At 53.3% G+C, this 26,488-nt stretch overlaps 3 protein-coding genes across 9 annotated transcripts; 1 reads left to right on the top strand and 2 right to left on the bottom strand.

Moving 5' to 3' along the window:
* The first annotated feature begins 5,805 nt into the window (after positions 1 to 5,805).
* Positions 5,806 to 9,003, top strand: ZFAND2B (zinc finger AN1-type containing 2B). 3 transcript variants are annotated; one of them, XM_066279392.1, is made up of 10 exons: positions 5,806 to 5,864; positions 5,988 to 6,060; positions 6,314 to 6,408; positions 6,583 to 6,714; positions 6,848 to 6,999; positions 7,246 to 7,341; positions 7,417 to 7,477; positions 7,562 to 7,629; positions 8,326 to 8,398; positions 8,702 to 9,003. In XM_066279392.1, exons 2-10 carry the CDS (start codon positions 6,006 to 6,008, stop codon positions 8,738 to 8,740), a joined length of 771 nt encoding a protein of 256 aa, XP_066135489.1. In that variant the 5' UTR covers positions 5,806 to 5,864; positions 5,988 to 6,005; the 3' UTR covers positions 8,741 to 9,003. The 3 variants fall into 3 exon arrangements, with proteins under 3 accessions (XP_066135489.1, XP_066135487.1, XP_066135488.1); XM_066279390.1 differs by having other exon boundaries at positions 8,602 to 9,003; XM_066279391.1 differs by having other exon boundaries at positions 5,807 to 5,864; positions 5,985 to 6,060; positions 8,602 to 9,003.
* Positions 9,004 to 9,121: 118 nt separating this feature from the next.
* On the bottom strand, positions 9,122 to 16,303 carry ABCB6 (ATP binding cassette subfamily B member 6 (LAN blood group)). Its single transcript, XM_066280907.1, has 19 exons — positions 15,489 to 16,303; positions 15,019 to 15,156; positions 14,576 to 14,762; positions 14,278 to 14,379; positions 13,921 to 14,104; positions 13,213 to 13,334; positions 12,589 to 12,698; positions 12,328 to 12,393; positions 12,032 to 12,157; positions 11,807 to 11,883; positions 11,655 to 11,718; positions 11,453 to 11,538; positions 11,184 to 11,241; positions 10,869 to 10,973; positions 10,288 to 10,462; positions 10,069 to 10,181; positions 9,734 to 9,828; positions 9,592 to 9,660; positions 9,122 to 9,403 (listed from the first exon to the last, which is right to left on the bottom strand). The coding sequence occupies exons 1-19, from the start codon at positions 16,035 to 16,037 to the stop codon at positions 9,298 to 9,300; spliced, it is 2,532 nt and encodes an 843-aa protein (XP_066137004.1). The 5' UTR covers positions 16,038 to 16,303; the 3' UTR covers positions 9,122 to 9,297.
* Positions 16,304 to 16,685: 382 nt separating this feature from the next.
* ATG9A (autophagy related 9A) lies at positions 16,686 to 26,398 on the bottom strand. 5 transcript variants are annotated; one of them, XM_066279230.1, is made up of 16 exons: positions 26,228 to 26,398; positions 25,200 to 25,261; positions 24,724 to 24,855; positions 24,555 to 24,598; positions 23,633 to 23,697; positions 22,695 to 22,856; positions 22,358 to 22,499; positions 21,372 to 22,120; positions 21,132 to 21,285; positions 20,850 to 21,029; positions 20,219 to 20,467; positions 19,835 to 20,013; positions 19,611 to 19,728; positions 18,377 to 18,599; positions 18,037 to 18,182; positions 16,686 to 17,754 (listed from the first exon to the last, which is right to left on the bottom strand). In XM_066279230.1, exons 3-16 carry the CDS (start codon positions 24,824 to 24,826, stop codon positions 17,749 to 17,751), a joined length of 2,520 nt encoding a protein of 839 aa, XP_066135327.1. In that variant the 5' UTR covers positions 24,827 to 24,855; positions 25,200 to 25,261; positions 26,228 to 26,398; the 3' UTR covers positions 16,686 to 17,748. The 5 variants fall into 5 exon arrangements, with proteins under 5 accessions (XP_066135327.1, XP_066135329.1, XP_066135330.1 ...); XM_066279232.1 differs by having other exon boundaries at positions 25,200 to 25,258; XM_066279233.1 differs by lacking the exons at positions 25,200 to 25,261; positions 26,228 to 26,398 and having other exon boundaries at positions 23,633 to 23,699; positions 24,724 to 24,816.
* Positions 26,399 to 26,488: the final 90 nt, after the last annotated feature.

The raw sequence follows: 26,488 nt of genomic DNA, 5'->3' as shown, positions 1-26,488 counted from the left end.
TCCTATACTCTAAGACTCAGACGCTCCAAGCTCTTTAAGAGCTCATTTAAAGGACTTTATTCTCTCTTATCTCCAGGTGTTTGTCCCCACTGTTTCCTCTGCCTGAAATACTATCTCCTTCCACTCCATTCCTTTCTCTCTTGGACTTCAGCTAGTGCAGGGGTTGGGAACCTATGGCTTGCGAGCCAGATGTGGCTCTTTTGATGGCTGCATCTGGCTCGCAGACAAATCTTTAATAAAAAAGAATAACATTAAAAATATAAAACATGGTCCTGGCTGGTTGGCTCAGTGGTAGAGCGTCGGCCTGGCGTGTAGAAGTCCCGGGTTCGATTTCCGGCCAGGGCACACAGGAGAAGCGCCCATTTGCTTCTCCACCCCTCCCCCTCTCCTTCCTCTCTGTCTCTCTCTTCCCCTCCCGCAGCCGAGGCTCCATTGGAGCAAAGATGGCCCGGGCGCTGGGGATGGCTCCTTGGCCTCTGCCCCAGGCGCTAGAGTGGCTCTGGTTGCGGCAGAGTGACGCCCCGGAGGGGCAGAGCATCGCCCCCTGGTGGGCGTGCCGGGTGGATCCCGGTCGGGCGCATGCGGGAGTCTGTCTGTCTCTCCTGGTTTCTAGCTTCAGAAAAAAAAAAAAAAAAAAAAATATATATATATATATATATATATGTTTTATATATATATAAAACATAAAACATTCTCATGTATTACAATCCATTCATTTCCTACCACTCATGTTCATGGTTGTGGGTGGCTGGAGCCAATCACAGCTGTCCTCCGGGACACCACCAAATTTTTATTGGATAATGTATAACATACACAGATTGTTGTGTGGTCAGGAAGTAAACTTCCCTCCTTTTAATCAAGTAGTCAGCTAGCTATTGCAGAAACCCTTTTGACAAAGAAGATGGCTAAAAGAAAAAAAGGTGAGGAGTGATATCATACTTTTCAGCAGGAATGGACAGAGGAATTCGCCTTTGCAGAGAGAGCGGGTTCTGCAGTGTGTCTACTATGCAATGATAAAATTGCATCGATGAAACGGTCAAATATAAAGTGGCACTTCGACACACGCCATACTACATTTGCATCGAAATATCCAGGGGGGGACAGCAGGAAGAAAGCATGTCAAGAGCTACTGTGCAGAGTGCAAGCTAGTCAGCAGCAACTCCGTGTTTGGACCCAACAAGGTGACTGGAATTTGGCTAGCTTTGCTGGTGCTTTAGCAATTGTGAGAAACAGAAAGCCATTCACAGATGGGGAGTATGCCAAAACATTCATGCTTGATGTTGCCAATGAAATTTTTGACGACTTTTTGGATAAAGACAAGAAAATCAAACAAATAAAAGACATGCCTCTGTCAGCAAGAACTGTTGACGATCGTACCATCAAGATGGCAAATCAAATTGAGGCAACACAAGTGAAGGACATAAATGCAGCACCATTCTTTTCTCTTGCTTTGGATGAGTCAACAGACATAAGCCATTTATCCCAGTTCAGCGTGATTGCAAGGTATGCTGTCGGTGACATACTACATGAGGAAAGTCTTGCTGTTTTGCCTATGAAAGAGACAACAAGAGGGGAGGATTTATTCAAGTCTTTCACTGAATTTGCTAAAGAAAAAAATCTGATGGATATACTTATTTTGGTGTGTACTGATGGTGTTCCGTGCATGGTGGGGAAAAACAGAGGATTCATAGCGCTTCTTCGTGAACATGAAAAGAGACCCATCCTATGTTTTCACTGCATTCTACATCAGGAGGCGCTTTGTGCTCAGATGTGTGGCAAGCAGCTTGGTGAGGTGATGTTGCTGGTCATTTGGGTGGTCAACTTTATTGTTGCCCGAGCTTTAAATGATTGCCAGTTTAAAACACTGCTGGATGAAGTTGGGAATAATTATCCTGGTCTGCTTCTGCACAGCAATGTGCGTTGGTTGTCAAGAGGGAAGGTGCTCAGCCGTTTCGCAGCTTGTTTGAGCAAAATCCGGACTTTTCTTGAAATGAAAAACGTCGAGCATCCTGAGTTAGCTAACACTGAGTGGCTCCTGAAGTTCTACTATCTCATGGATATGACTGAACATCTGAACCAGCTCAATGTGAAAATGCAAGGCAGTGGAAATACAGTCTTATCCCTTCAACAAGCAGTGTTTGCATTTGAAAACAAGCTGGAACTCTTCATCACCAACATTGAAACAGGTCGTTTACTACACTTTGAAAAACTGGGGGAGTTTAAAGATGCATGCACAGCAAGTGACCCTGCTCAACATCTTGATCTCCAGCAGCTAGCGGGCTTCACATCTAATCTCCTGCAGTCATTCAAAGCGCGCTTTGGAGAATTTCATGAGCGCACTCGTCTTTTTAAGTTCATCACCCATCCACACGAGTGTGCAGTGGACAGCGCCGACCTGAGTTACATCCCTGGTGTCTTCATCAGAGATTTTGAGCTACAAGCTGCTGACCTGAAGGCCTCAGATATGTGGGTGAATAAGTTCAAGTCACTGAATGAAGATTTGGAAAGACTTGCACGACAGCAAGCAGAGTTGGCGAGCAAACACAAGTGGGGAGAAATGAAAAAAACTTCAACCCACGGACCAGCTGATTGTCAAAACTTGGAATGCACTTCCCATCACATACCACACACTGCAGCATGTGAGTATTGCTGTACTGACAATGTTTGGTTCTACGTATGCATGTGAGCAGTCTTTCTCACATCTAAAGAATGTTAAGACCAACCTACGATCACATTTAATGGATGGAAGTCTCAACACCTGCATGAAGCTTAACCTCACCATGTATCAACCAGACTACAAAGCCATCAGCAAAACCATGCAGCACCAGAAGTCGCATTAATGGTAAGAAGTACTTTATTCATCATTGGTTAGCAACAGCATATAACAATGTTATTAAAAAGAATTCAGAGACTTATTGTACTTTAAAAGTATTGGTCTTACATAAAATGCACACATTTATTGTATTTAGTGTTAAACATATTGTATGGCTCTCACAGAATTACATTTTAAAATATGTGGCGTTCATGGCTCTCTCAGCCAAAAAGGTTCCTGACCCCTGAGCTAGTGTAATGCTGGTGGCCAAGGCCAGGCAAGTTCACATTGGATTTGGGCAGACGGTAGAGAAACTGCGGAGCCAGAAAGCATTGGACCATTACCATTTAATAGAGTCTTGCAAGGGCGGACGAGCAAATTGGCAGGGGCAAAGCTCTTCTCATGGCAGCAGGCGAACAAACAGCAAAAATGACCCCTCACAGTGGTGGGAAGACAATCCTCTAATCCACAATCCACACTGAGGGCAAGCACCCATCATCTTATGTAGACTATACACACATGGCACTGCCATGTGCTCAATGCACTAATCAGGCAAAGTACAAGCGAGCAAGCCTAACACAGCTGTTTTCCCAACACCTAGCCAACATCGACTCAGCCCTCAGGTTTGGGCTTGAATAACACTTGTCAACCCCAGAATGGGACACCTGAAATGTACTGCCATATTACCCTGTATGCTTTTCTTTGAATATATCATCCAGTGATAGGCATGTAGGAAGAGATATATTGTTGAATGAAGGAATAAATGAGTTGAATGGATTCCCTTGCATTTTTGGAAGGATTGTTTAAGCCAGTTGGGTGATTTTCCTTTTAGGTGGAGCTGACTCCCTTCCACCAAACTTGAGACTTGGGCCTGGTCCACATACCCTGGCCATAAGGCCACAGGTCAGGGCTTGGCAGGTGATTCAAGTCAAGATAATAGGGAACAGTCAGAGCTGAGATCAGGCCTTCTGTTTAAGGAACCAAAAAAAGTATTATTATTATTATTTAGCAAGAGAAAGAAAGGAACAGGAGGGACAGACAGACAGGAAGGGAGAGATGAGAAGCATCAACTCATAGATTGTTGTGGCACCTTAGTTGTTCATTGATTGTTTTCTCATATGTGCCTTCACTGGGAGCTGCAGCCGACCCAGTGACCCCTTGCTCAAACCAGCGACCTTGGGTTTCATTTTTTTGTTTGTTTCATTTTTCATTTTTCTGAAGCTGGAAACGGGGAGGCAGTCAGACAGACTCCCGCATGCGCCCGACCGGGATCCACCCCGCACGCCCACCAGGGGGCATGCTCCGCCCATCGGCGTCGCTCTGTCGGGACCAGAGCCACCCTAGCGCGTGAGGCGGAGGCCACAGAGCCATCCCCAGTGCCCCGGCCATCTTTGCTCCAATGGAGCCTCTGCTGCGGGAGGGGAAGAGAGTGACCTTGGGTTTCAAGTCAGCAACCTTTTGGCTCAAGCCAGCAACCATGGGGTCATGTCTATAATCTCGTGTTCAAGCTGGTGAGCTCACATTCAAGCTGACAACCTCGGGTTTTTTAACCTGGGTCCTCAGCATCCAAAATCAACGCTCTGTCCACTGAGCCACTGCCTGGTCAGGCAAGAAAAATGGTTTTAATATCTGCTGCCCTTAGAGCTGTGAGGCTGGAAGAAGCAGACACATAGGGAAACAGCCAAAAGTTGGAAGGGGAGTGTAGGAAAAACAGCTGTGGTTAGGCTTGCTCACTATTTTTCCGTTAGTGTGTGAGCATGTGGTAGAAAGCCACGTGTGTTTAGCCTATTTAAGGCTAGGGGTATTTTCCCACGGTGGGTGTTCCTGATTGCTTGCCCACCTCCTCAAGGTACGGTTTTCCTGATTGCTGGCCTTCTGTGGTGAGAAGCAGTTTCCCCCTGCCTGTTTGTTTGCCGGCCTCTGCAAGACGCCAATAAATGGGAATGGCCCAATGCCTTTCAACTCCACAGTTCTTCTATGGTCTGCCCAAATCCAGTGTGAACCTGCCTGGCTTCAGCCACCAGCATTACACAGAGGGGGAAAAATGAGAAGAGTGTCTCCTCATTTCCAATTGTGTCCTGGGTTATCCCATTTGGGAGGACGCTGCTCAGCTCGCCAGGCACAAGAGGCCAAAGAGGCATATAAGAAGCAAAATGTCCTGAAGCTGAGAGGTCTCAACCTGGGTCTCCCAGAGGAAAAGTAGGACATTAGTCGGGTGACTCTCATGCTTGAAGCATTCCAGAAATATTTGATGAGCACTCAGAAGATTCAATGCCCATGTTTTTCAAAATGTAGTACATGGATAATCTGTCAGGATTCTCTTGCGTGCTCTCTACTGAATCAGAGGTTCCAGGACCCAAAAGTCTGCATTTAAAACCAACTCTGTAGGTAATTCGCATTTACACTGAAGCCGCAGTTACAGGCACTGCACTGGGTGCTGGAGACCTGACACAGGACCAGGTAGCTATGGTTCCTGACTTCCCAGTGTATTTGTGTGTGTGAACAGCTGATTATAAGAAGATGATATGGGTGCTAGAATTGGACCAGGAAGATCATATAGCCGGTGTGCCTAGCTTAGTCCGGGAACTCCTACAGAAATGGTGTCAAGCTAAATGAACCTAGAGGAAGGATCTGCAGTTCTGGAGAGAAATCTGTACTTCAGAGAAACGTGGGAGTAGTCAGCTCGCGGAGAGTAAGCACAACTGTGACACTGAACGAAAAGGCTAGGTGCAGAGTGAGAAGCTGGCGAAGAACCGACTTGTGGAAGACGTCAAACCACCCCAGACCTCTTTCCGCAACATATCCCCGTCCTCGCCTTCTCAGGCCCTTTCGCCCCGGGTGGAGGAAGCCACGCGCAGAACCTACCCCATTGGCTGCCTGGCGGCGCTAGGGACGCTCCTCCAGCCGCCCTGCGCCCCTGGCGGCGCTAGGGACGCTCCTCCAGCCGCCCTGCGGCAGTGCGAGACGTGCCCGCCCTGCGCGATGACGTCAGAGCGTCTGTGCGCGCTGGGGGAGGAGTGGGGGCCTCCGACCCGGAGGCGCAGAGCCTGGGGTAACTCAGGCCAGGCGGGGGAGAGGAAGGGGGAGGGCAGGGAGCCCCCCAGAGTGCGGGGTCGCGGTCCAGACCCGGAGCGGGAGCCCTAGAGATGTTTAGCGTCGCTTCTTCTCCCAGCAGGCCCCGCCCGGCCCGGCGATGGAGTTTCCAGACCTCGGGGCTCACTGCTCCGAGCCCAGCTGTCAGCGTTTGGGTGAGGGGTGGAGCGCGTGGGGGTGGGGCCGAGTGGAGAGGGGCTTGGAGCTGAAAGTGGGGCGAAGTGTGGGCTCCCGCTGGAAATACCAGAGGGGCGGGGTTCGGAGTTGGGGCGGTGTCAAAGAGGGCGTGGCTAAGGGTAGTGGACTAGGGCCGGGGCGGTTTGTTGCAAACAAGTTAGTGGAAGGCTTGACTGACCCAGAACGATGTCAAGGTGCCACTGGACTTGCAATCTGACATACTCCCTGTAGATTTTCTGCCGCTTAAGTGCGACGCCTGCTCCGGCATATTCTGCGCAGACCATGTGGCCTATGTTCAGCATCACTGTGGATCTGCTTACCAGAAGGTGAGGGGGCTGTCTGAGGGTAATAGCGGGTGGGTGAACGATGCATGCAGAATCTCCGCAACCCCTCTGCCTCCTGTTTCCTCTCCTTTAATGTCTTTCTGGGGTTTTTTCAGGATCAGAGATTTGGTGGAAATGGGAGTGGGTCACAGACTAAGCCCTGTTCCTTAACTACAGGATATCCAAGTACCTGTATGCCCACTCTGTAATGTGCCTGTGCCTGTGGCTAGAGGGGAGCCCCCTGACCGCGCTGTGGGGGAGCACATTGACCGAGACTGTCGCTCAGATCCAGCACAGCAAAAACGTAAGGTAAGTGTTGGAGGGGTTGGCCATGACCCAGCTGGGCCCACAGATACCTGGAAACCTGAACAGCTAGCTGTTGACTGGGTTGGAAAAGGGAGTCAGCATCCCAGCAGAGACAAAGTTTCCTACTCTACCTCAGATCTTCACCAATAAGTGTGAACGCTCTGGCTGCCGGCAGCGGGAAATGATGAAACTGACCTGTGAACGCTGTGGCCAGAATTTCTGCATCAAGCATCGTCACCCACTGGACCATGATTGCTCTGGGGAGGGGCACCCAACCAGCCGGGCAGGGTAATTGCATCTGAGTCTTCTTGCCTTGGGGACCATCCCATCCTTCTGAACTGACAGCCTTTATCACTCAAAGCTGGGAAGCTTGAATCTTGGCTCCTTTGACTAGAGGAGTCTTAGTTTCCTATTCAAGTGCTCATTTTTCCAGACTGTTTGGGGGAAGTCTCCTCCTGACTTTTGGTAAGGCCTGGGGAGAGCATGCAAGCTGACTGCTCTTGAAGATATGCCAAGAGTGTCTCTTCCCTACAGACTTGCTGCCATCTCCAGAGCACAAGGTCTGGTTTCTTCTACAAGCACTGTCCCCAGCCCAAGTCGGACCTTGCCTTCATCTACCTCTCCCAGCAGGTAGGCCTGCCCATTTCTTCTCTCCTTTTCTTCCCTTCACATCTCTGACCTCCGCCTCTTGAATGTCTGCCTTAGAGCCACAGCCCAGTCTCTACCATGGACTGCCCCTCCAGTGATTGCTTTACAGAATGGCTTGGTGAGTTGGGCAGAGGTTGGGGGGACAAAAGCAAACCCAACACAGTAAAATCCAAGGCAACTGGTCTTGTTTCTCCTTTTGCAGAGCGAGGATGAGGCTCTGCAGCGAGCCCTGGAATTGTCCCTGGCAGAGACCAAACCCCAAGCCCCAAGGTACCCACTCTCTGGTGATAGATGGTGGGATGTGGGCAAGGTCTCTGGGCAACCCATTGCAAGATAAGTTAGGAACTTGGGCCCCAAATTAAGCTTAACAACTATATGACCTTTGGCAAATTCTTTAACCCACTAGGGTCTTAATTTCCTCTATAAAATGGGAGTATACTAATACCTACCTTATAGGATTATACAGAGATTGAAGTAATACACAGAAGTGCTCAGCACAGAAATGTCTAACAGATTGGATGCTTATTTACATTTTAAATATTGTCATCCGGGGCCCTGGCCGGTTGGCTCAGCGGTAGAGCGTCGGCCTAGCGTGCGGAGGACCCGGGTTCGATTCCCGGCCAGGGCACATAGGAGAAGCGCCCATTTGCTTCTCCACCCCTCCGCCGCGCCTTCCTGTCTCTCTCTTCCCCTCCCGCAGCCAAGGCTCCATTGGAGCAAAAGATGGCCCGGGCGCTGGGGATGGCTCTGTGGCCTCTGCCCCAGGCGCTAGAGTGGCTCTGGTCGCAACATGGCGACGCCCAGGATGGGCAGAGCGTCGCCCCCTGGTGGGCGTGCCGGGTGGATCTCGGTCGGGTGCATGCGGGAGTCTGTCTGACTGTCTCTCCCTGTTTCCAGCTTCAGAAAAATGAAAAAAAAAAAAAAAAAAAATATTGTCATCCAACTTAAGCTGTCCCTCTCTCCCAGTTCTCAGGAGGAAGAAGACTTAGCTTTAGCACAAGCACTGTCAGCCAGTGAGGCTGAGTACCAACGGCAGCAGGTATGCGTATGGGTCGAAATGGGATTCTGCACTGGGAGGGGGTGAGGAGTTTGAGGAGCGGGTCCTTCCAAGTGGTTGATAGTTTTGGAGTGGTGGCTATCCTTTTGCTTTCAGTAATACTCCATGCTGAGCTTGGAAGTGAGGATTGTCCCCTCATTTCCTTGACATCATACCCTGTCTTCCCATCCCTTTCCTTGCTCCAGGCCCAAAGCCGCAGCTTGAAGCCGTCCAACTGCAGCGTGTGCTAGGGCCTTGGGCTTGGGTAGGAGGCTCAGCTGAGAACTGTGGCCCTCACACCTCTAGGGTTCACAGGGAGAGGAGGCCTGGAGCAGCCTGGAGTGAAGACAAGAAGTGACACAGAGGCTGTTTCCAGGGAGCATCAAGAGAAACAGCTTGTGGACCTAAGGCTACAGAAGTCCCTACTGGCCTCTCCAGCTGCGTGGGAGAGGGCAGCTATGAACTGTTCCCTGGCTGGGCCCTTGGAGGATGCTGACCAGGCCCCATTCAACCCCCTGCATCATGTCATCCCCTTTACACTGGGGCTGCCCCACGTGGCAAGGCAGGGAGGGGCCTGGGATTAAAGGATACTGGTAGTTAATAAGACATCCAAGTGGTGTGTTTCTCTTTTCCAACCAAAACCAGGACGGGACAGTCCTGCCAACAATGCTCACCTGACCTGAGGGAACAGGCCCAATGCAATATGCCAAACCATGAAGTCAGTAATCCCAGCACAGTTCACACTTTTATTTCCCCAAAACGTGCTTCACTGAAAGGTTCCTCTCCCTCCCTATAGCTAGCACCACACCCCAAGACCAGGATGAAATATGCCAGGGAAGAAGGATACCTCTTACTCCCCTCTGAGTTACTCTTTGGGAAGGAAGTGGCCATAGCTTTGGTCACTATGCCTCAGACTGGGATTTGGTGTCTTCGGGGACTTCATCCTGTCCCCGCTGCAGCTGCCACATATCAGCATACACGCCACCTCGGGACAATAGAGCCTCGTGCCTGGGGCAAAGAGGAAAATGTAAGTCCCAACTATCAGTTTTGCCACAAGAGTCCTCACCACCAGCCCTCAGTGATGACGGGTCTGACGAGAGACGGCTCCTCCAGAAACGCCTCCCTAGGACTTCACAATTGAATCCAGGGCCCACAACCCAGAGGCCCAGCCCTGTTCACCCTGCTGTGCCTCTTACCGTCCTCTCTCTATAATGCAGCCATCCTTGATGACGAGGATCTGGTCAGCATTGACCACAGTTGAGAGCCTGAGAATTCAGAGACCAGTTACCCAGCACAGTATCAAAAGCGGGCCCTGCTGCCCGCTGCCCAGCCCTGTACCTGTGTGCCACTACGATGGTGGTGCGGTTGGCGCAGACTTTGGCCAGGGAGGCCTGGATGGCCCTCTCGTTAGATGTATCCAGCGCTGATGTTGCCTACAGAGAGGGTCTGGGTAAAACTTCCCCTGCCACCCAAATCCCCAGTGGAAGGAGGATGCAAGCTGCTTGCTGGGGCCTTGGCAATCAACAAGAACCTTGTTTGTGTTGAGAGCTGTAAGGTGTTTTGTAAAACATGGATTTGTGATCTCTCTCCCAGATGAGAAACAGTGCCCAGCAGGAATGGGGCAGGCGCAGGCGGGTCGGGAGGAAGGGGCGAAGGCTGCCCAGGGCCCTCACCTCATCCAGCAGAATGATGTTGGGGGCCTTGAGGATGGTGCGGGCGATGGCCACGCGCTGCTTCTCCCCGCCACTCAGCTTCAGGCCCCGCTCGCCCACCTGCGTCTCGTACCCTGTGGGTATTGCCCACCTCGCTCAAGTCACACATGATACACTTGGCTTCTGTGGCCAGATGAGGCAAGGAAGGGACGGGACAGTTCAGAGGGAGTAACGGCTAACCTTCGGGGAAAGCCATAATGGCATCGTGGATGCCTGCAGCCTTGGCAGCAGCCTGCACCTCGTCGTTCCCAGCTGTGATGCGGCCGTAGCGAATATTGTTGGCAATGGTGTCATTAAAGAGGACGGTGTCCTGGGGCACGACTCCAATTTGAGACCGGAGAGAGACCTGTGTCACCTGGGGCCAAGAGACCATATCGCCCTGGCCTGTGAGATCCACCCAGGCCTGGGAGGTAGGATGGACTGGTGGAAAGCACAGGGCCCGCAAGGCCCTGGGTGAAACTCCTGCTGCCACCACCCCAAATCCGAGCTGGGTGGGCAAATCACTCAACCTCGGTTTCCCCATCAACATAGAGAAATTTCCTTCTCTCCTGCTTCCCTAGACTGCTGATCTTGTACCCTGAATAGCACCATACAAACCATTCTTGTGACTCTTTCGCTTCTGTAGGTCAGATGGTGCTAGAAAGGCTGAGGTCTGCCCCAGCTTTTTGCCAAGGTGACATCTCCTTCTCTCCCTGGATGCTCAGTACTTCTTCTTTTACACACAGGACCCTAAATGACAGTTGTCTCCCCAACCACCTCACCTGTGAAATGTCCTGATTATCTATTCGGATGCAGCCAGAGCTGATGTCATAGAAGCGAAACAGCAGACGCAAAACTGTGCTCTTCCCTGCTCCAGATGGGCCCACCTGTTGGAAAGAAGGAAACCATTCTAGGCCCAACGGTTTTCAAGGCTTTTTCAAGGTGGTGCAAGAGACCACCAACGAACGCTTCCACATTCACTACTGTGACCTCTCGTGACAGGGCTCTCTGACTCCCAGCCTGAGTCACAAGCCACTATGAACACTGCAATAGGGAACATCGAGGAGGCTGGGCCGAGTGGCTGGGTCTCCTCATACCAGGGCCAGGGTCTGTCCAGGCATCACAGTGAAGGACACATCCTGCAGGGTCTCCCGTCTGCAAGGAAGAAGGGGCATATCAGCAGGCCTGCACTCCCAAGCGCCCCCTTCTGTCACCAGAGCCACTACTACGCTCTGATCTTCCCTTGCTTGGGCTCTCTTTCCAAGAAGCCGGGGTGACTGAGAAGCAGGAATAAAGAGCAGGAATGCAGTGTGTAAGTGGACAGAGGAAAAGAGGGCCATAAGATGGCAAACGGGGAGGGGCTCACCCACTGGTGTAGCTGAAGTGCACATTCTCGAACTCTATCAGGCCTCTCTGAAAGCGAAGGGGCCCTGCTCCAGGAAGGTCCTTCACCTGGGAGAGTGCCACCAACGTGTGGCGCTGTTACAGGAGCCTGGTAGTCTCCAAACACAAGAAACACCATGCAGGCTCCCACTCCCCAAAAACCCCACTCCTCTCTCTTTACTCACTTCTGTCTCCTCCTTCAGCAGGTCAAACATGTTCTCCATGTCAATGAAGTTGGTCTGGATCATCCTGCAAGAAGAGCAGTGGTTGGAGCTCCTCTGAAGAGCTGGAGAAATAACAATGCACCTGGACAGGTGAGGGCCAGGGATCAGGTTACCTGTAGTAGGTGCCAAACCAGTTTAGAGGCATATATAGCTGAATGATGTAAGTGCCAAAGAGTACGAAGTCCCCAACCTGTGGAGATCCAGGGTAGAGGACCAAGTCACAAGATGCCTTTGGGTTGTCACCCTGCCCACTTCCTGTCATATCTCCATTTCCCACTCAGGAGCCCTGTGGCCCAGGGAGAGGCCCCTCTGCTCTATCTCTGGCACAGTTCCCTCACCTGTAGCTTCTGTTCGCTGACAAAGTATGCACAGAGCAGTGAGCCAGCAAGAAGCCCAATTCCAATCACCAGGTTCTGAGTCTGATTTAGTAAGACCAGTGAAGCACTTGACTTCCACTCCAAACTCTGTGGACGTAATACAGGAGAGAAGAATGTCACATATGCTCTCACCATCACCAAATCCGAACCTGGACCCAGGCACCTTCAAAGTCACAGCCCAAAGTTTACTCCCCAGCCCTAGCAGTTCCACAAGGCCAGGCCACTGCTCTCGGGAGTCCGCAAACTGGCGTCCTCACCTGGTATTTGATGATGGCCTCTCGATAGCGGTCCACTTCATAACCCTCCGCATTGTAGTACTTCACCTGATGAGTTCAGAGCACCGTTGTTTGACATGGCGGCAGCATTCAGCACCTGGGTCATTGCTCCAGACCTCCAATCCCGCCTTCCTAACTTTAAACAGCACACCTTGCTCCCCCCAGCTCCCTGGCAGCCCCAGCGGTCCCAGGCACATTCCACCTTTCTGTACCTCACACCACTGCCACTGAGGCCTCTGTTACCGTCTCAAAGTTCAGCAAAGAGTCCACAGCTCGTGCCCGGGTAGCATTCTCCTGTGTGTTCATAGCACGTCGAAACTTTGTTCTCCACTCGGTGACCACAATGGTCAAGGCTGAAGAGTGGAAGGAGGAGGGGAAATAAGAAAACATCAAGCTGTCATTCCCAACAGCAGAGACCACATGTGTACGTCTGCTGCCTACTCACAGTAACCCTACGCTACAGTTCAGGGGCCGGGAGTCTGAAGAGAGGACACCCTACGCTCCGTGGGGGAAGGCAGTGTGTCCAAGATAATCTTAGCAGCCTGTACAGAGCCTCACGTGTAAACATGCATTTGATGAACAAATCAAGGCCAAGCTGCATCTGTTACATAGTGAGGTTGCTCTTTGACCCGTATCTACAATGGCCACTTAATGTGACCAGCATGCCCTGGTTCCCCACCCAGGTTGAGCTAAGGTTCCCTTGGCAGAGGAACATACACACACACACCATGTTGGGGAGCAGCAGGAGACTCTTCAAGTCCACTAATCTATAGCCTTCCATACCAGGTCACCCAAGTGGGGTCAGGGCTCAAGCGCAGGGCAGTCCCTGGTGAGTTCAGGGGGCTGGTTTCACCAAGCAGCACTCACTGAGGTAAAGACTCATGCACAGGAACACAATGAGGCCAAACCAGGCATTGAAGAACATGCTGAAGTAGATGATACCAATGATGATGTCAGCCAGCGTGGGCAGAATGTTGAACACCAGGTAGCTGGGAGGGGAAGTCAGGCGACAAAGACAGGTTTAGGGGCTTGGATCCAGCACCTCCTCCTCTAGGAGTTTCAGTCTAGTGTTTTGTTTTCAACAGCAACAGGCTAGAATCAAGCTAAACACCCCTCAAGAGGTGGATGGCTATGTGGAACCCAGCATGCCGGAACTACAGAATGCTCTGGGCCGATCATAATGATAAAAGCAGACCCTCACGCTCAGCGAAGACTACATCTCCATAACGTTTCGTTAATAAAGGAACTCTGAGAATGACGCCCATATTATAACACTTATTTTAGGAAGAACTGGCACAATACCACTTTAGTTTTGGGAGTCTGCACTTATAGACGTAAAAATGCAGAGTATCAGACTCAACATACTAAACGAGGTGGGAACTTCTGGAGAAGTGAGTGGAATTCAAGAGATTTGCTCTCAATCTACTTTATGTTGTTATGAGAGCACATGTTCGTTAATCTTACTAGGAAACGAAGGCAGAGAGGCAGCTCCTCAAGCTGGGGCTGCTCTGACAGCCCCTCCATCCCACTCTTCCATCCCCACCCTCCCACATTCCTTTTCCATGGGTTTGGCACCTGAGCAGCCCAGTGACACTGGATGTGCCCCGGTCCACGATCCGCAGCACCTCGCCTGTGCGGCGCCCCAGGTGCCAGCGCAGTGACAGCTCATGCAGGTGACAGAAGAGGCGCAGCTCCACCTGCCGTGATGTGAACTGCTGCACCTTGATCCACAGGAACGTGCGAAGGTTGCTCACGAAGCCTGGGGGGGGAGGGGCAGAGGAGGCTTCAGTAAGGCTGAGGAGCCAAATGACTCAGCCCAGCACCCAAATGTGAAAAGTCAGAGGGCACCAAAGGGCCCAGGGGAGGAATGCTTGTGGGAGGGGACTATAGGGAAGAGGGGCCAGTACCAACCAGGGTGAGAGTCCCTCATACCTGTACTGCCAGTGCCACCCCCCTGGAGGAACTTGAGGAAGACATAGATGGTAACAGTCCAGGCCAGGGAGTGCCAGGGAGCCTTCTCAGTCAGCAAGTTCACTATGGAGAAAATGAGTTGGAGACCACTCGTTAGGAGAGGCTGCTCTGGTCAGCAGAGACTGGCCCAGGCAACAGCCATAGCTTCTTTCTGACCACCCAGCTCCCAACTCTGTCACACTGCTCCAGGCTAGGCCCCCCACCCACCCACCAGGCCAATGAAGGACCACAGTACTGAGCTGGCACGCCTCCCCCTCACCTATGTCCCTATAGAAGATGGGGACCAACACGTTCAGTCCCCTGTCCAACCCTACGAGCCCCAGGCAGATGAGCACAACAAGCTGCAAAGCTGGACTCCCCTGAGGCCACAGGTAGCCACTCAGTAGGCGGAGCTTCCTGCCCAGGTCTCTCCAGGTAGACCGCGGTGGCCCCTCTGTTGACTGAATCTAGGATGGTGAGACACATGGGGGAGGGAAGCTCAGAAACCAAAGAGAAGTGCACTGTCCAGAATCTTCTAGGGAAAATGTGGGGGATTACTGCTCTTGCTCTCAGGCATTTTGGTCGCACAAGTAATCCCTGATGGGGTCATAAAAGCTAACAGGGTACAATCTGAGATTTGGAAAATAGTTTATTATGGTGGGGAAAAATGATGACAAGAAATGAAATTAAGACAGACCCTAAGGCTCAGAAATTGAGGTGTACCTGACTCCTCTCTACATCCTGATCCTCTTCATTGACCCGAAAGGTGTAGGACTGGGGACGAAGTCCAGGGGCCCAGAGTCCCAGGGCAAAAAGTCCTCCAGAGACCACATACCGGAGTACCCAGAGGCTAAACTGAACCTAGAATGAACACATGTGGGGAGAGTATCAAACAGGGCCAAATCCCATTGTTATTAACAGGGCTGGGGACTGGTGTACACACCCAGGTCCTCCTCAGTGTCCCAGCATCTAATGGGCTGAAAAAAAAAAACAAAACCCAACAAAAAAACCCACAATGACTCAGCACAGACACGCCCCACCAGCTGGCTATCAGCTCCCAGCCAGAACCAGCCCCTCCCTTCTTCCCTTTCTTAAGAGTCGCCCCAAAGCGTGAAGCCAGTAAAACAGAACCTGACATCTTTCTTCCCAGCTCCTCCCACCCATGCGACCCCTCTCCCAATTAAGTCCCTCACCTGCTGGCCCAAGTCCGCCCTTGCCCACCACCATTGTGGGCTGTTCCAAGATACGAGGGCCAAGTTTTCAGCTGCAAACGCCACAGTCCAGAAGATCAGGAGCCCCGGGCTGTGACTGAATTTGATCCAGACGCCCATTGCTAGCTTCTGCCGTGCCTGGCTCCTTTCCACGATGAGCAGCCCCAAGCCACAGGCGCTGGCCAGAGTCCCCAGTACGGAAGCCAGTAGTAGGTAACCTGGTAGCGGGGCCCCATGGGCAGTGCCCACTCGACCAGCCAGGCCGGCTAGGGGCAATGCCACCTGTAGTGTGGCCAGAAGCAGCTGCAGTATGTAGGGAGCGACACGACGGCCGGCCCCCCAAGACAGCACGTCGGCGATACCTGGCCGCTCCCGACGCTTACGAGGAATGGCCAGCACCAAGGCCAGAGCCCCCAGGGACATCAGCATCGAGGGCACGAGCGTGAAGAAGAAGCAAGGACTCAGGCCACCCTTCGCCCAGGCTGGACCCGCGGGCCCTTCGGCCTCGCAGTAGTTGCCCACAGTCACCATAGCAGTGCGTGGCCGCAGACCGAGTCTGCAGGGACTGCGGTACCGGAGAACGGGACCTGCAGCTCGGGGAGGGGCACGGATGCCGGAGAGTCTCGGGTCATGGAGCCGTGGGGGTCGCTGTCAGAGACGCACGTGGACCCAGCCACACCGCCCACTCGCTTCGCGCACGCGCCACCGCCACGCACTCACGCAGGGCACGTACGCCGTCTCCTCGCTGACCGGGACCCTCCGGCTAAGTCCCGGCCCACAAAAATGTTCAGTGTTTAACTCAAGCCACTGGTTCGCAGCAGACCCGCCCATTGTAACCACTCCTAATCCCTATCCAGGGTCCCTATTGGCCAAATGTTACAGAAGGGGCGGGGGTAAGTGGTGCACGCGGGCAAGACAAAATAGACTGGCGCAGTCAGCTTGGTCACGTGCTCAGAGCGGGAAATCTGACCTCCAGCCTAGCTGGAGACCTTGACCTCCACGGAATGATGGACGGAAACGGCCCTTCCGCTAAGCCAGCTAGCTTGGTGTGATTGCTTCACCGCACAGGCCCATTTTCCTACAGGGCCCGTCCCAGTCCCCAGCCACCTGGAAGAATAACACGCACCCTACTCCGCGTGTTCCCAGAACCCGAGAAGCGCGAAACAACGCCACGACCTGGTCAAAGTCCCTTCTTTATTAAGGGTTATCAAGCTGTACACAGTCCCCACCGTGTTCCGCTGTGAGTTCAGGCAGCGCAATTCACCATTCACCCGCAGTGGACCAGAGCTGAGGGGTGGGGTGGAGGGTAAGGGCTGGGTCCCAGCATGCAATGCGGCAGCGCAAAGCCTAGGGCGGAGCCATCCTGTCGCCCCTTTATATACCCCTTTACGGGACAGCAGGAGGCAGGCTAGAGCTCTCTTGCTGGGAGGTAGACAGACCAGGGCATACTCCAACCCTGTCCTTTGTGCAGTTGGTGGGGGAGAGGGAGAAGGATACTAAGCAGTAATGGGGGCCAGGAAGACCTCAATCTCCTAGGGGCCCCTCTGAAAAATTGGACAGGGCACAAAAAATTTCCATCCTGCTCCTGCAATTGAGAAACTTTCCTTAGTGTCAACAGAGCGTGAGAGGAGCTGGGAGTTAGGGCCTCTACGCTAATGCAAATCAAAAGCTGAACAGAAGGGGAGCAAGCGAACAGAACCAGAGCAAGCAGCACACATGCCAGTGATGTGCAGGAAGGAGAGGGGTGAGCAGGCTGCAGCACTGGGAGAGAACTGGGGGTGAGGTAAGGGCCACAGCCTGAGCTGCTCATCTGTTCAGGGCAGGGAGAGGGCGCCGCAAAGGTTGAGGGTCCAGACCCAAGCTCCCCACTCCACAGTTGGCACAGGTTCTCCCTGGTTGGCAGCTTCTGTGGTGGGCAGTCCTCTGGAGACTGTATGGGTGGGTGCAAAGGTGGCAGTACTGGGGCTGGGCTGGGGACCAGTTTCTAGCACCACACTCTGAGCCAAGGGGTTTCCTGGGAATGAGGCTACAGTCCTGTGTGCCCTGGTTCCTAGGCCCCCAATTTCTCTCCTAGGGCTGTGGCAAGCCCAGTATTGGCACCTCCCTCGGCCAGGCACGGACACACAAACACCACACACGTGGAGCCAGGCAACACTCAGAGAAGCCCTCCATGACAGGCGGATGGGATGGCAGGACAACAGAGGCCTCCATCCTGGGGCATAGGGACCCTGCTCAGTCTTCTCTATACCTGTGGAGAGAAAAGGGTCCTTAGTAGAGACAGTCTTCAGCTATCTGCTTACTCAACAGAAGCCTGGAGATAAGGGGAAAGGAAAGTTTGATCCTTTGAGAGGTAAGCGAAGGAAAAGTCAAACCCTGGATTCAGAGATGAGGGGAGAAGGGGAAGTGTATTTTGGAGGGGAGGGTGCAGTATGTCTGCTTCAGAGGCACACCTTCCTCCCCAGGAAAAGCTCTGGCCTCAGCCTGGAAGTTACCCCTCCTGGCAGCTGTTACCAGGTCCTGGAGCCTTTACCTTGTGCACCTGAGGGGGAAGCTCATCCTCCGAGCCCTCCTCGGGAACGGGCTCTGGGTGCCTTGATGCTGACTGTCCATCTTCAGCCCACCCTCCAAGGGGCAGCCGAGAGAAGTGAGAGGGAGCCCGGGGCATTGTGCCAGGGTCTAGAGACACAAGTAAACACACTCTTAGCACAAATGCAAACAGGAATGAGCAGGGCTCCGGGACTGCACTGGGTGGGGGCACGGACAGATTCTTCTCCTTGGCCTGGTTCCTCTGACCTCTTCCTTCTCTGCAAGGCCCCAAGAGAACCACCCTTTCCTGGAGGCTGTGTCCTCCTGTATGCCCACTTGGATACCTGTGATGCCCCCATAGCGCCTCTGGAAGCCCCCCTGCAGGGCAGTGGTCTCGGGTGCTCCAGGACGGGGTGCAGCACAGGGATAGCTGGCAGAGCGGGGGATAGGTTGGGGGGCTCGGGCGCCCTCTGCCCCCTCTTCAGGGGCACTCTCCCCACTCTCGTCACTCTCCCGGCGGTGCCACACATGCCGCTCAGGTTCGGCCTGGGCCTGCTGCTTGTGGAGCTGAGAAGTGGGAGACTCATTAGTTGGGAACAGAGGGACATGTGTCTGAAACAATTGCTCCCCACCATGCTATCAGCTAGTTCCCATTTATACCAACGCACCTAGAATCACTGACCCAGAGTACACACTGTGGTAGTAGTGTCTAACATTCATATGATGGTTTACAGGTTAAATTCTGAGACTCTCACTCCTGGAATGAGCCTGTGCATGGGTTATAAAAGTACTCAGTGTACCTAGTCATTTGATTCAAGAACTAACTGCAGCCCTGGCTGGTTGGCTCAGTGGAGAGAGCGTTGTCCCAGAGCAGCAAGGTTGTGGGTTCACTCCCCAGTCAGGGCACATATGAGAAGCAACCAGTGAGTACACAACTAAGTGGAACAAAAAGTTGATGCTTCTCTCTCTCCCCTTTCCCTCCCTCTCTCTCTCAAATCAATGGAAAAATTAAAGAAGATAAAAAACAAACTGCAGATTTAAGTGCCAGGTACTCTTTTAGGTGCTAGGGATATAGCAATGAAAAACAGACAAAAATCCCAGCCCTGGTGGGGCTTATCTACTCTGGAAGGATGTGGGGAGAGGACAGACAATGAACAGATAAATAAGGAAAAAATACAATTATCAGATGGCACTAAATGCTATGGAGAAAAATAAAGCAGGGTGATTCAGAAAGTTGGGCAAGAGAAGCTTTTACTCAGGGTGGCCAGTGACAGTCTCATAGAAAAGGTAGGAGCAAGGACCTAAATAAGGAGAAGGAGGGAGCCATACGCATATCTCAGGGAAGGGGATTCTTGGCAGGGGAAATCACGGTGTATAAAGGCCCTAGATGAGAATAAGTTTGGCTAACAGATAGTACGAGGGTATATGTTCGAATGGAGATTGCAGACCAGGTAAATGGCAGAGCATGGATTTGAAACTATGTCTTGCTTCTCCACATCTAAGACTGTAGAGAGTAAAGGGTTCTACTTTTCAACTGCCATCTTTGTTCTATGGCCCTGCCCCTTGCTGCCCACTCACCTGGTGCATATAGAGGGCGTGCAGGCTCATCTCGGTGGACGCATACTCCGACAGCACCAGGCTCTGCAGCTGTCCTTCCCACACGCTGCTCCCGGAGCTGGCTGTCCTGGCATCCACCCTATACCTCCCAGCAGAGGCAGACAGCACTGTCAACATTTCTGAGACCCACACAAGTCGTTAGGTGCTGCTGCCACGCCCTCCCATCTCGGCCCACTGCTACTCACCCAGAGCCTGTCATGGTACTGGGAGCCCGGCCTGTGGGAGCCTGACCAGGCTGTAGAGGGGAGAAGGAGCGCAGGGCAGAGGCGACTTCAGCCCTGTGCCTGGAACCCTGCAGGTCTCTGGGCAGTGAGGGGCCCCGACAGGACGGGCCAGCTACCACATTTGCAATAAGGCTCAGAGGCTACGAAAGAAAGGGGTGAGCAGAATTCTCAGGGCAAGAGGGAGGCCCCAGGGGCCCCCAGTATTCTGCATGTCAGGACCCAATGGCACAGACTGAACAAACAGAAGGAAAACTATAGGATAGGCCCTTGTACCCCATGCCTAGTTCTCATCTCCAGCTCCTGGAGGCCCCTCTACCCACCACCTCCCGGACCCCAGGAACGCACCTCCGACTCGGACTGTAAGGACTGGATGGACGTAAAGAGGGCATTTTCAGGGAGTAGACCCCCTTGGGCAAGGCCAGCAGCCGCTCCATCCCGCTGCACCTGCTCCTTGAGGAAACCCAGGAAGGCCGTGCTCTCACGTGGTGGCTGCCAGCCAGGGTTGGTGATGGCAAAGTGCATGAGTGACAACTCTGTCTTCCCATCTTCAGCTTGCTGGTACACTGAAGCCTCGGTCTGGCCAGCAGAGAGCCACTGCGCAAGGGAGGCCACAGTGAGCAGGACAGTTAGTTCTCTTACAGCAACCCTTTCTGTGCCTTCCCTGCTAGGGGAAGTCTTTGCCCTGGAGGACAGAGACCACAATGACCCAACAGACTGCTGTTATCTTGCCCAGGGGCCCGGCTGCCTGCAGGAGTGGCCACGTGTGGGGCTAATTGTTTGGCTGTGCCTTTCCCAAAGAAGCTTCTTGGCCAAGGGTGCAAATTTAGGGCTAAAATCCAGCCCAGGCTCCTGTTTATCGAGCAGCGTGTGCCCTGGCACAGGGTTGCCTTTGTGTGATGTGTTGGCTCAGAAGGGGCGCCCTTCTGCAGTTTGCCAGCACTGCCTCTGGCCAGCTGCCCCTCTCCTCTTCCAGTACCTGGGGATGCCCGTGCTGGCGAACGTCCATCTGGGCGAAGGAGCAGGTATCTCCGACACCAACAACCTCCACGGTGAAATTACGGAAGAAGTCTATAATCTCCAGCGCCCGAGGACGCAGGCAGAAGATGAGGATGAGGGGTGTGACAATGGGGCTCAGTAGCTCTTCCAAGATGAACACCTAAAAGGGAGGGACCAAGGTCACAAGAGCAGGAGGGATCCCAGCCCTCACCACCGATCTATCAGCCAGTTTCTAGCAGGCCCTAACTCCAACTCCACTCACTGCCTTGTACTGGAAGAGCTGGGCAAACTCGTCCCGGGTCTGCGAGCGGTGGGCATTACCCTGCCAGTGGTCAGGCATGTAGTGAATGTGAGCGAGGATCACGCGGAGCAGCTGCTCAGGGCAGAACACCAGGTGCTGGTCCGGGATAAAGGACCTATGGGATGGGATCAGGGTTATGGTGAGAGGTCAGCCTTGCCAGGGAATGCCGGTTGGCTTGTTCCCACCTGCTGCCCTACCCACCTGCACACGGTCACAGTGACCCCCAGGAGTGTGACCGTGGTGAGGACATGTTCCACAGCTAACACATCTTCGTCGTAGATGGTGAGGGCGATAAGCACAGCCAGGATGGAGCCAGCAAAGAAGGCGCCATTCTTAGCCAGCAGTGTCAGCAGAGGTGACAAGAAGCAATTCATGTACTTGGAGGCGGGCTTGTAGCCCCGGCTCAGGCGGGACTGCAGCTCGTGCTCCAGCTCGTTGAAGTGGCGGAGGTAGCAGCGGCCGTAGAGGGACCAGCAGCGTGCTCCCAGGGCCCCCGGCTCCCGCTTCAGCACCTCAGCGTAGCTGAAGAAAGCGTAGAGGATCTGCCAGATGAGGATGAGGGGGCACAGCAGGAAGTTGGCGATGCCAATCCACAGGATACGGTTGCTGAGGCGCTGGGCCAGCTCAAGCCGTTGCCCTCCACGCTTGTACTCGGCCTTGAGGCTCCATTCATTGAGAAACAGAGAGCCAGGTCCCCAGAAGAGGATCAGCTCAAAGTTGTACTTGAGGCCACGGGTAAAGAAGACAACCTCCCCAAGGCCAGGCAGGCGGAAGCGCAGGGGCAGGAGGGACTTGTTAACCAGCGCCACCATGTAGTTCTGGAAACGGAGGATGCGGTGGTAGATGTCCAGCTCCGTCAGCTCACGCTTGTGGATGCAGATCTGGTGCTCTTTCTGGGTCTGCACGATCCGGGCCTGCACTTCCTGCCACGTGCAGTATGGAAGGGCAGACTGCAGGGTGGGGAAGAGACAAGCTATGGCACATTGGGTAGCTGCCTTGACCCCTTGCCCTGCATTAGCTATGAGGCTCAGGGGTCCTGTGCTTAGGTGAGTGGAGCCCTTAAGCAGATGCTCCCTGACCTGCCATGGGCAGCTCAGGGTGCCTCGTGCCCAGGAATACACCCCACCCGTCCCATCCGCAGAGGACGTCTTGGGCTGTGGTGCTAGCTGCCCACTCCCTAGTCTCACCATGGGGATGCGCAGAGCATGCAGGTAGAAGGAGTGGATCTCCCAGTAGCAGCAGATGTTATAGATGAACTTGATAAGCCGGTGAACCCAGAAGACAGCGGCGATGACCAGGATGGTGATGAGGGAGCCGTTTTCCTGAATCCTGGTGGGGAAGAAAGGGAGGGAAGGGTGCTCTTTCAAGAGTCCTGGCAGACATGCTACTCTCCGGGAGGTTTCAGTGAGGCTGAGCCTGAGTCCAGGTTCTAGGGAATTTGTCACTGCCTCATATTACACTCCATTCCCCACCTACTACTAGCAGAACTACAGACTGTGATGCCCCCTGACCTGCAGCCCTTACCTGGCACTACAGACTTGGGCAGGCAGAAAGGCATCTGGCAGAGTGACCTTGACAGGCTCAGTAGGGTGAAGACTGTGGTTCACCATCTTGTTGGCAAACAGGATGTCATAGTCCACACAGCTGACCAGAAAGGTGGTGAAGGCAACCACAAAGAGGAACTGCCTGGGAAGTTGGGAAGAGGGGGCGCAGCCCAAGAGTCAGAGAGGGACCAGTGAATTAACATAAGCAGCAGAGGAGTCTGGAAGCAGCAGAACAAGAGTAGGGAGCAGCCTCTGAGAAATGGAGGGTGGAGAGCTCCCAGTGGGCTCTCTCTACTGCCCAGCCCCACAAACCAGCTCCTACTTTTTTGCTCTTAGCCTGGGCCCTACCGAATCAGTCTGCTTTCCTTCCTCACAGTAATCTCTGACTGCTTACTGGACACTTTCGAAAGTCTTATGATTGTTGTCTCTGATTCATGGTGCCTGATTTCCTTTTAAGATGGTAGTTAAGCAGCCATTCAGGGATTTGAACTCTTTTCTTACTGAGAGAGAGTTTCCCAACCTCTTCCTCTTTGGCAAGGCCATATGGCTCCTTCCTCTTAGAAGGCTCTCTGCCCAAGCACAGGCCTAAGGTGCAACCAAGAACAGAACAGAGACTCCTTTCTCAAGTGGCTGGCATCTCTGACTGAACCACGCCCATTCCACTGGAGCGCTGATGAAATGACCAAATCTGAGCTCTCTTCATGGAAGAGATAGAATTTAGAAAGCTTTCCTTACATGGGAAATAAAAAAAGGTGAAGCCTGTAAATTTTGGTTCCATACCCAGTCCCTGAAATACAAAGGTTTGCAAAATGTTGAGCCTAGGACTGAGAGGCACTGGCAGGTAGGGTCAGGGGGTGAGCTCAAGGAAAGACTGAGCTGTATTACTACAGCAAATCATCCATCCCTTTTTATACTTACATGAGCTCAAAGATCTCCCCGATGAGCATACACGTGAAGCCATTTTTCTGGTGCAGATTATAAACGTGTAATTCTTAAGAAAAAGTGGTTGGTAAAGACAACAATTAAGAGCATAGACTTTGGTGTCACATACCTGAGCTTAAGTCCTGGTTCTATAACTTTCTTTTTTTTTTTTTTTTTTTTTTTTTTTTAAGTGAGAGGGGGAGAAAGTGAGACAGACTCCCGCATCTGCCCCATTTGGGATCCACCCAGTAATCCCATTAGGGCGATGCTTGATGCTTGAGTACTAAGCTACTTTTAACGCCTGAGGCTGATGTGCCTCAGGGCCAGGGGCCACACTCAAACCAATTGGCCACTGGCTGCAGGAGGGGAAGAGAAGGAGGGAAAAGATAGTGTCGCTTCTCCTGTGTGCCCTGACTGGGTCTTGAACCCAGGACGTACATACGCTGGGCCGACACTATCCACTGAGCCAACAACCAGGGCCTATGACTTTCTAGTTATGTGATTTTGGCCAAGTACTTAACCTCTTAAGCTTTTTTCTGCAGTGGTATATTGGGAATAATAGCACTTGTCTCATAGGATTATTAGGTCTAAGATAATGCACATAAAGTATTTAAAACAGAGCTGACACAGAATGAATCAAAGGATAATAACTATAAGGTTATTAGAATCCCATCATAAAGGAGGATCACCCTTACAGAGCTTCCTTATAAATTAACACCACAAAGTGAAAAGCACATAGCTCTTGGTAAATGTGGGGTATCGTTATTTACAATGATCATTATTCCCCGCCCTCTTTTAGCCTCAAGAGTTACATCCCCTTTCAGGGATGGAGTCAAACCCACCCCAACTTCCCATCAGGGGCCTAGCTTGGAGAGGGGCTAAAGGTCCCATAGCTCCAACACAGAGACACAAAGGATATTCGAGAGAAGAAGAGGTCGAGGTTTTCGATGTGATGCCAAGGTGCTGTGGGCACAGAAGCAGAGATGTCAGAGCCTGAAAGGAACGGAAGCCCCTTGCCCCCGCAGTGCTCCTCCACCACCTCTCCCCTGTGCCCCAGCAATGGCTGTCATGGCCAGCAAGAAACTCACACTTGCTCCCCTCAGGGACGTGCACCAACAGGTCCTCCTCTCCTGGGGGTGAATCGCTGTAGGAGGCCTCTAGGCGCTGGTATTCAGTGTCAAACTGCGCCATCACCGCCGCCCCCTGTCCGCCTTGTCCACCTGCAAGGAATGAGGAAGAAGAGACCCAGGGTCAGCCCCGGGTGCTGCCTGTCTACTGCCCTACCTACTAGACCAGGAGTCTCTACTCCCAGTCTCCACTACCCAGTCTTCTTGGCTCAAAAGAGGAGAAACAGCAATGAAAGGAGAGCAGCAAGCTCGGGGCTGGGAGACCTTAACTGACCAATAGAGTCAGTCCCCAGAGCCTTTACTGAGTGTCTGCCCCTTTGGGGGAGCTGTTTTAGCTCTTGTTAGTGGAGAGAAGGAGCCCTCTTCCTGCCCTTCTGGGCACTAGCAGTTTGGAAGCACTTTGTAAACAAAGGTTCGAAATAAGCACATGGCCTTACCAGCTCCATGGACAGTCAGGGTCTGCTCCACTCCAGCCCTTGATGCCTTGGCCCGGTAGCTGCTGGAGGAGGTGTCAGGCCGAGAGTGGGGAGTGAGGAGAGTAAAACCGACCTTCCCAGGTACCCGCCCGCCCCACACTAAGGAGGCCAAGCATGAGACAGGGAGGTACCCTTCCAGCCTAGGGTAATGGGCGTTTCCTCTGGTAGTACTATACAGGGCCACACATTCAATTCAAGAAGTGACTTGTTAAAAAAAGAAAAGAAAGAAGTGACTTGTTGAAGCTGCAAAGACTGAGTCAGTACAGATCTGAGGTCGGGAGACCCTTCTGGACCGTTTCTCCATTGCTGCAGCTCAACCTCAAAAATTAGGCCACCAGGGTCCGCACTGCCCCAAACCCAAGGAGTCTTTTCTGAAGAGGGCCTTCTGGTCAACCCCTTCCTCTGCTTCCCTAGCACTGAAGGACGGGCAGGCTGGCAGAGCTCCCGGTTGGGAAGTCCCGAGTGGGTCAGCGTGGACCCAGATCCTAGGGGAACTGTGTTCCGTAGGTCTGTGGGGCCAGGCATGGTCTGGGTGGCACTCACCCAGTCAGTGGAGACCCTGGGGCCCTGGAGCACGGCCCAGCCTGGCCTCGCTGGGATTCCCTACGTTAGTGAGAACCCTGGGTCCAGAGGAGTAGACCCAACCCTCAGGGAACTCGCCACTTCCCGGAGCAATGTGGACCCCGGGACCATGGAACCCCAGCCAGCCAGGCCTGGGCTCAAGGGTTCCTGTGGATGTTGGGAGGAAGGAGCCAGTCCGACAGCCGATACCCGGGATGGGCTGGGTTGCCTCGCTACACCCAGCAGGCAAGACCCAGCCCAGCTTGCCCCAGGGCTGTCGGTCCCCAGGCCAAGGGTTCGGCTCCCCACAGCGGACAACCTTGCGCGCGGTCCCGTAGCCCGCGCGCGTCCCCGCCCGCGCGCCCCCGCTATCAAAACATTCCGGCTGCGCGCCTCCACCCCGCCCGTGGCGCCCCTTCCCCCGTTACCCGCCGTGAGCTCGCTTAGGTCTCTGCGGGCACTTTTGGCCTGGTCCGGCCCGGGTCCTGAGATACCAGTAACCAAGCTCGCGTTTCACCTCAGGAACCGTGACCCGGGTGGCTCCAGGCACTCCGACAGCTCCGTTGGGCTCAGCCCGACCCTGAGCGCTAGGCCCGGTGTCTGCCACTCACTGTCACACTCAGCCATGCTGGCCAATGAGCTTGGGGGGTGGAGAAACGACGGCCAATTCTTGGCTTCGGGGGCGGGAC

This window comes from Saccopteryx bilineata, chromosome 5 (genome assembly GCF_036850765.1).
Source record: "Saccopteryx bilineata isolate mSacBil1 chromosome 5, mSacBil1_pri_phased_curated, whole genome shotgun sequence".
In the NCBI taxonomy this organism is placed as follows: Eukaryota; Metazoa; Chordata; class Mammalia; order Chiroptera; family Emballonuridae; genus Saccopteryx; species Saccopteryx bilineata.
This window is presented reverse-complemented; position numbering and strand designations above follow the sequence as displayed.

What these genes read in the sequence shown, in the direction of transcription:
- ZFAND2B (XM_066279390.1), top strand. Translation starts at nt 6,006, where the DNA reads ATGGAGTTTCCAGACCTCGGGGCTCACTGCTCCGAGCCCAGCTGTCAG. An exon ending in GCCCAGCTGTCAGCGTTTGG is followed by an intron (nt 6,061 to 6,313) that starts GTGAGGGGTGGA and finishes TACTCCCTGTAG; the next exon opens with ATTTTCTGCCGCTTAAGTGC. An exon ending in TCATCTACCTCTCCCAGCAG is followed by an intron (nt 7,342 to 7,416) that starts GTAGGCCTGCCC and finishes TGTCTGCCTTAG; the next exon opens with AGCCACAGCCCAGTCTCTAC.
- ABCB6 (XM_066280907.1), bottom strand. Translation starts at nt 16,037, where the DNA reads ATGGTGACTGTGGGCAACTACTGCGAGGCCGAAGGGCCCGCGGGTCCA. An exon ending in CATCTTCTATAGGGACATAG is followed by an intron (nt 14,380 to 14,575) that starts GTGAGGGGGAGG and finishes TTTTCTCCATAG; the next exon opens with TGAACTTGCTGACTGAGAAG. An exon ending in CATTATGGCTTTCCCCGAAG is followed by an intron (nt 10,182 to 10,287) that starts GTTAGCCGTTAC and finishes CAATACCCACAG; the next exon opens with GGTACGAGACGCAGGTGGGC.
- ATG9A (XM_066279230.1), bottom strand. Translation starts at nt 24,826, where the DNA reads ATGGCGCAGTTTGACACTGAATACCAGCGCCTAGAGGCCTCCTACAGC. An exon ending in ATGCTCTGCGCATCCCCATG is followed by an intron (nt 22,121 to 22,357) that starts GTGAGACTAGGG and finishes CCCACCCTGCAG; the next exon opens with TCTGCCCTTCCATACTGCAC. An exon ending in AGCTCTTCCAGTACAAGGCA is followed by an intron (nt 21,030 to 21,131) that starts GTGAGTGGAGTT and finishes CCTCCCTTTTAG; the next exon opens with GTGTTCATCTTGGAAGAGCT.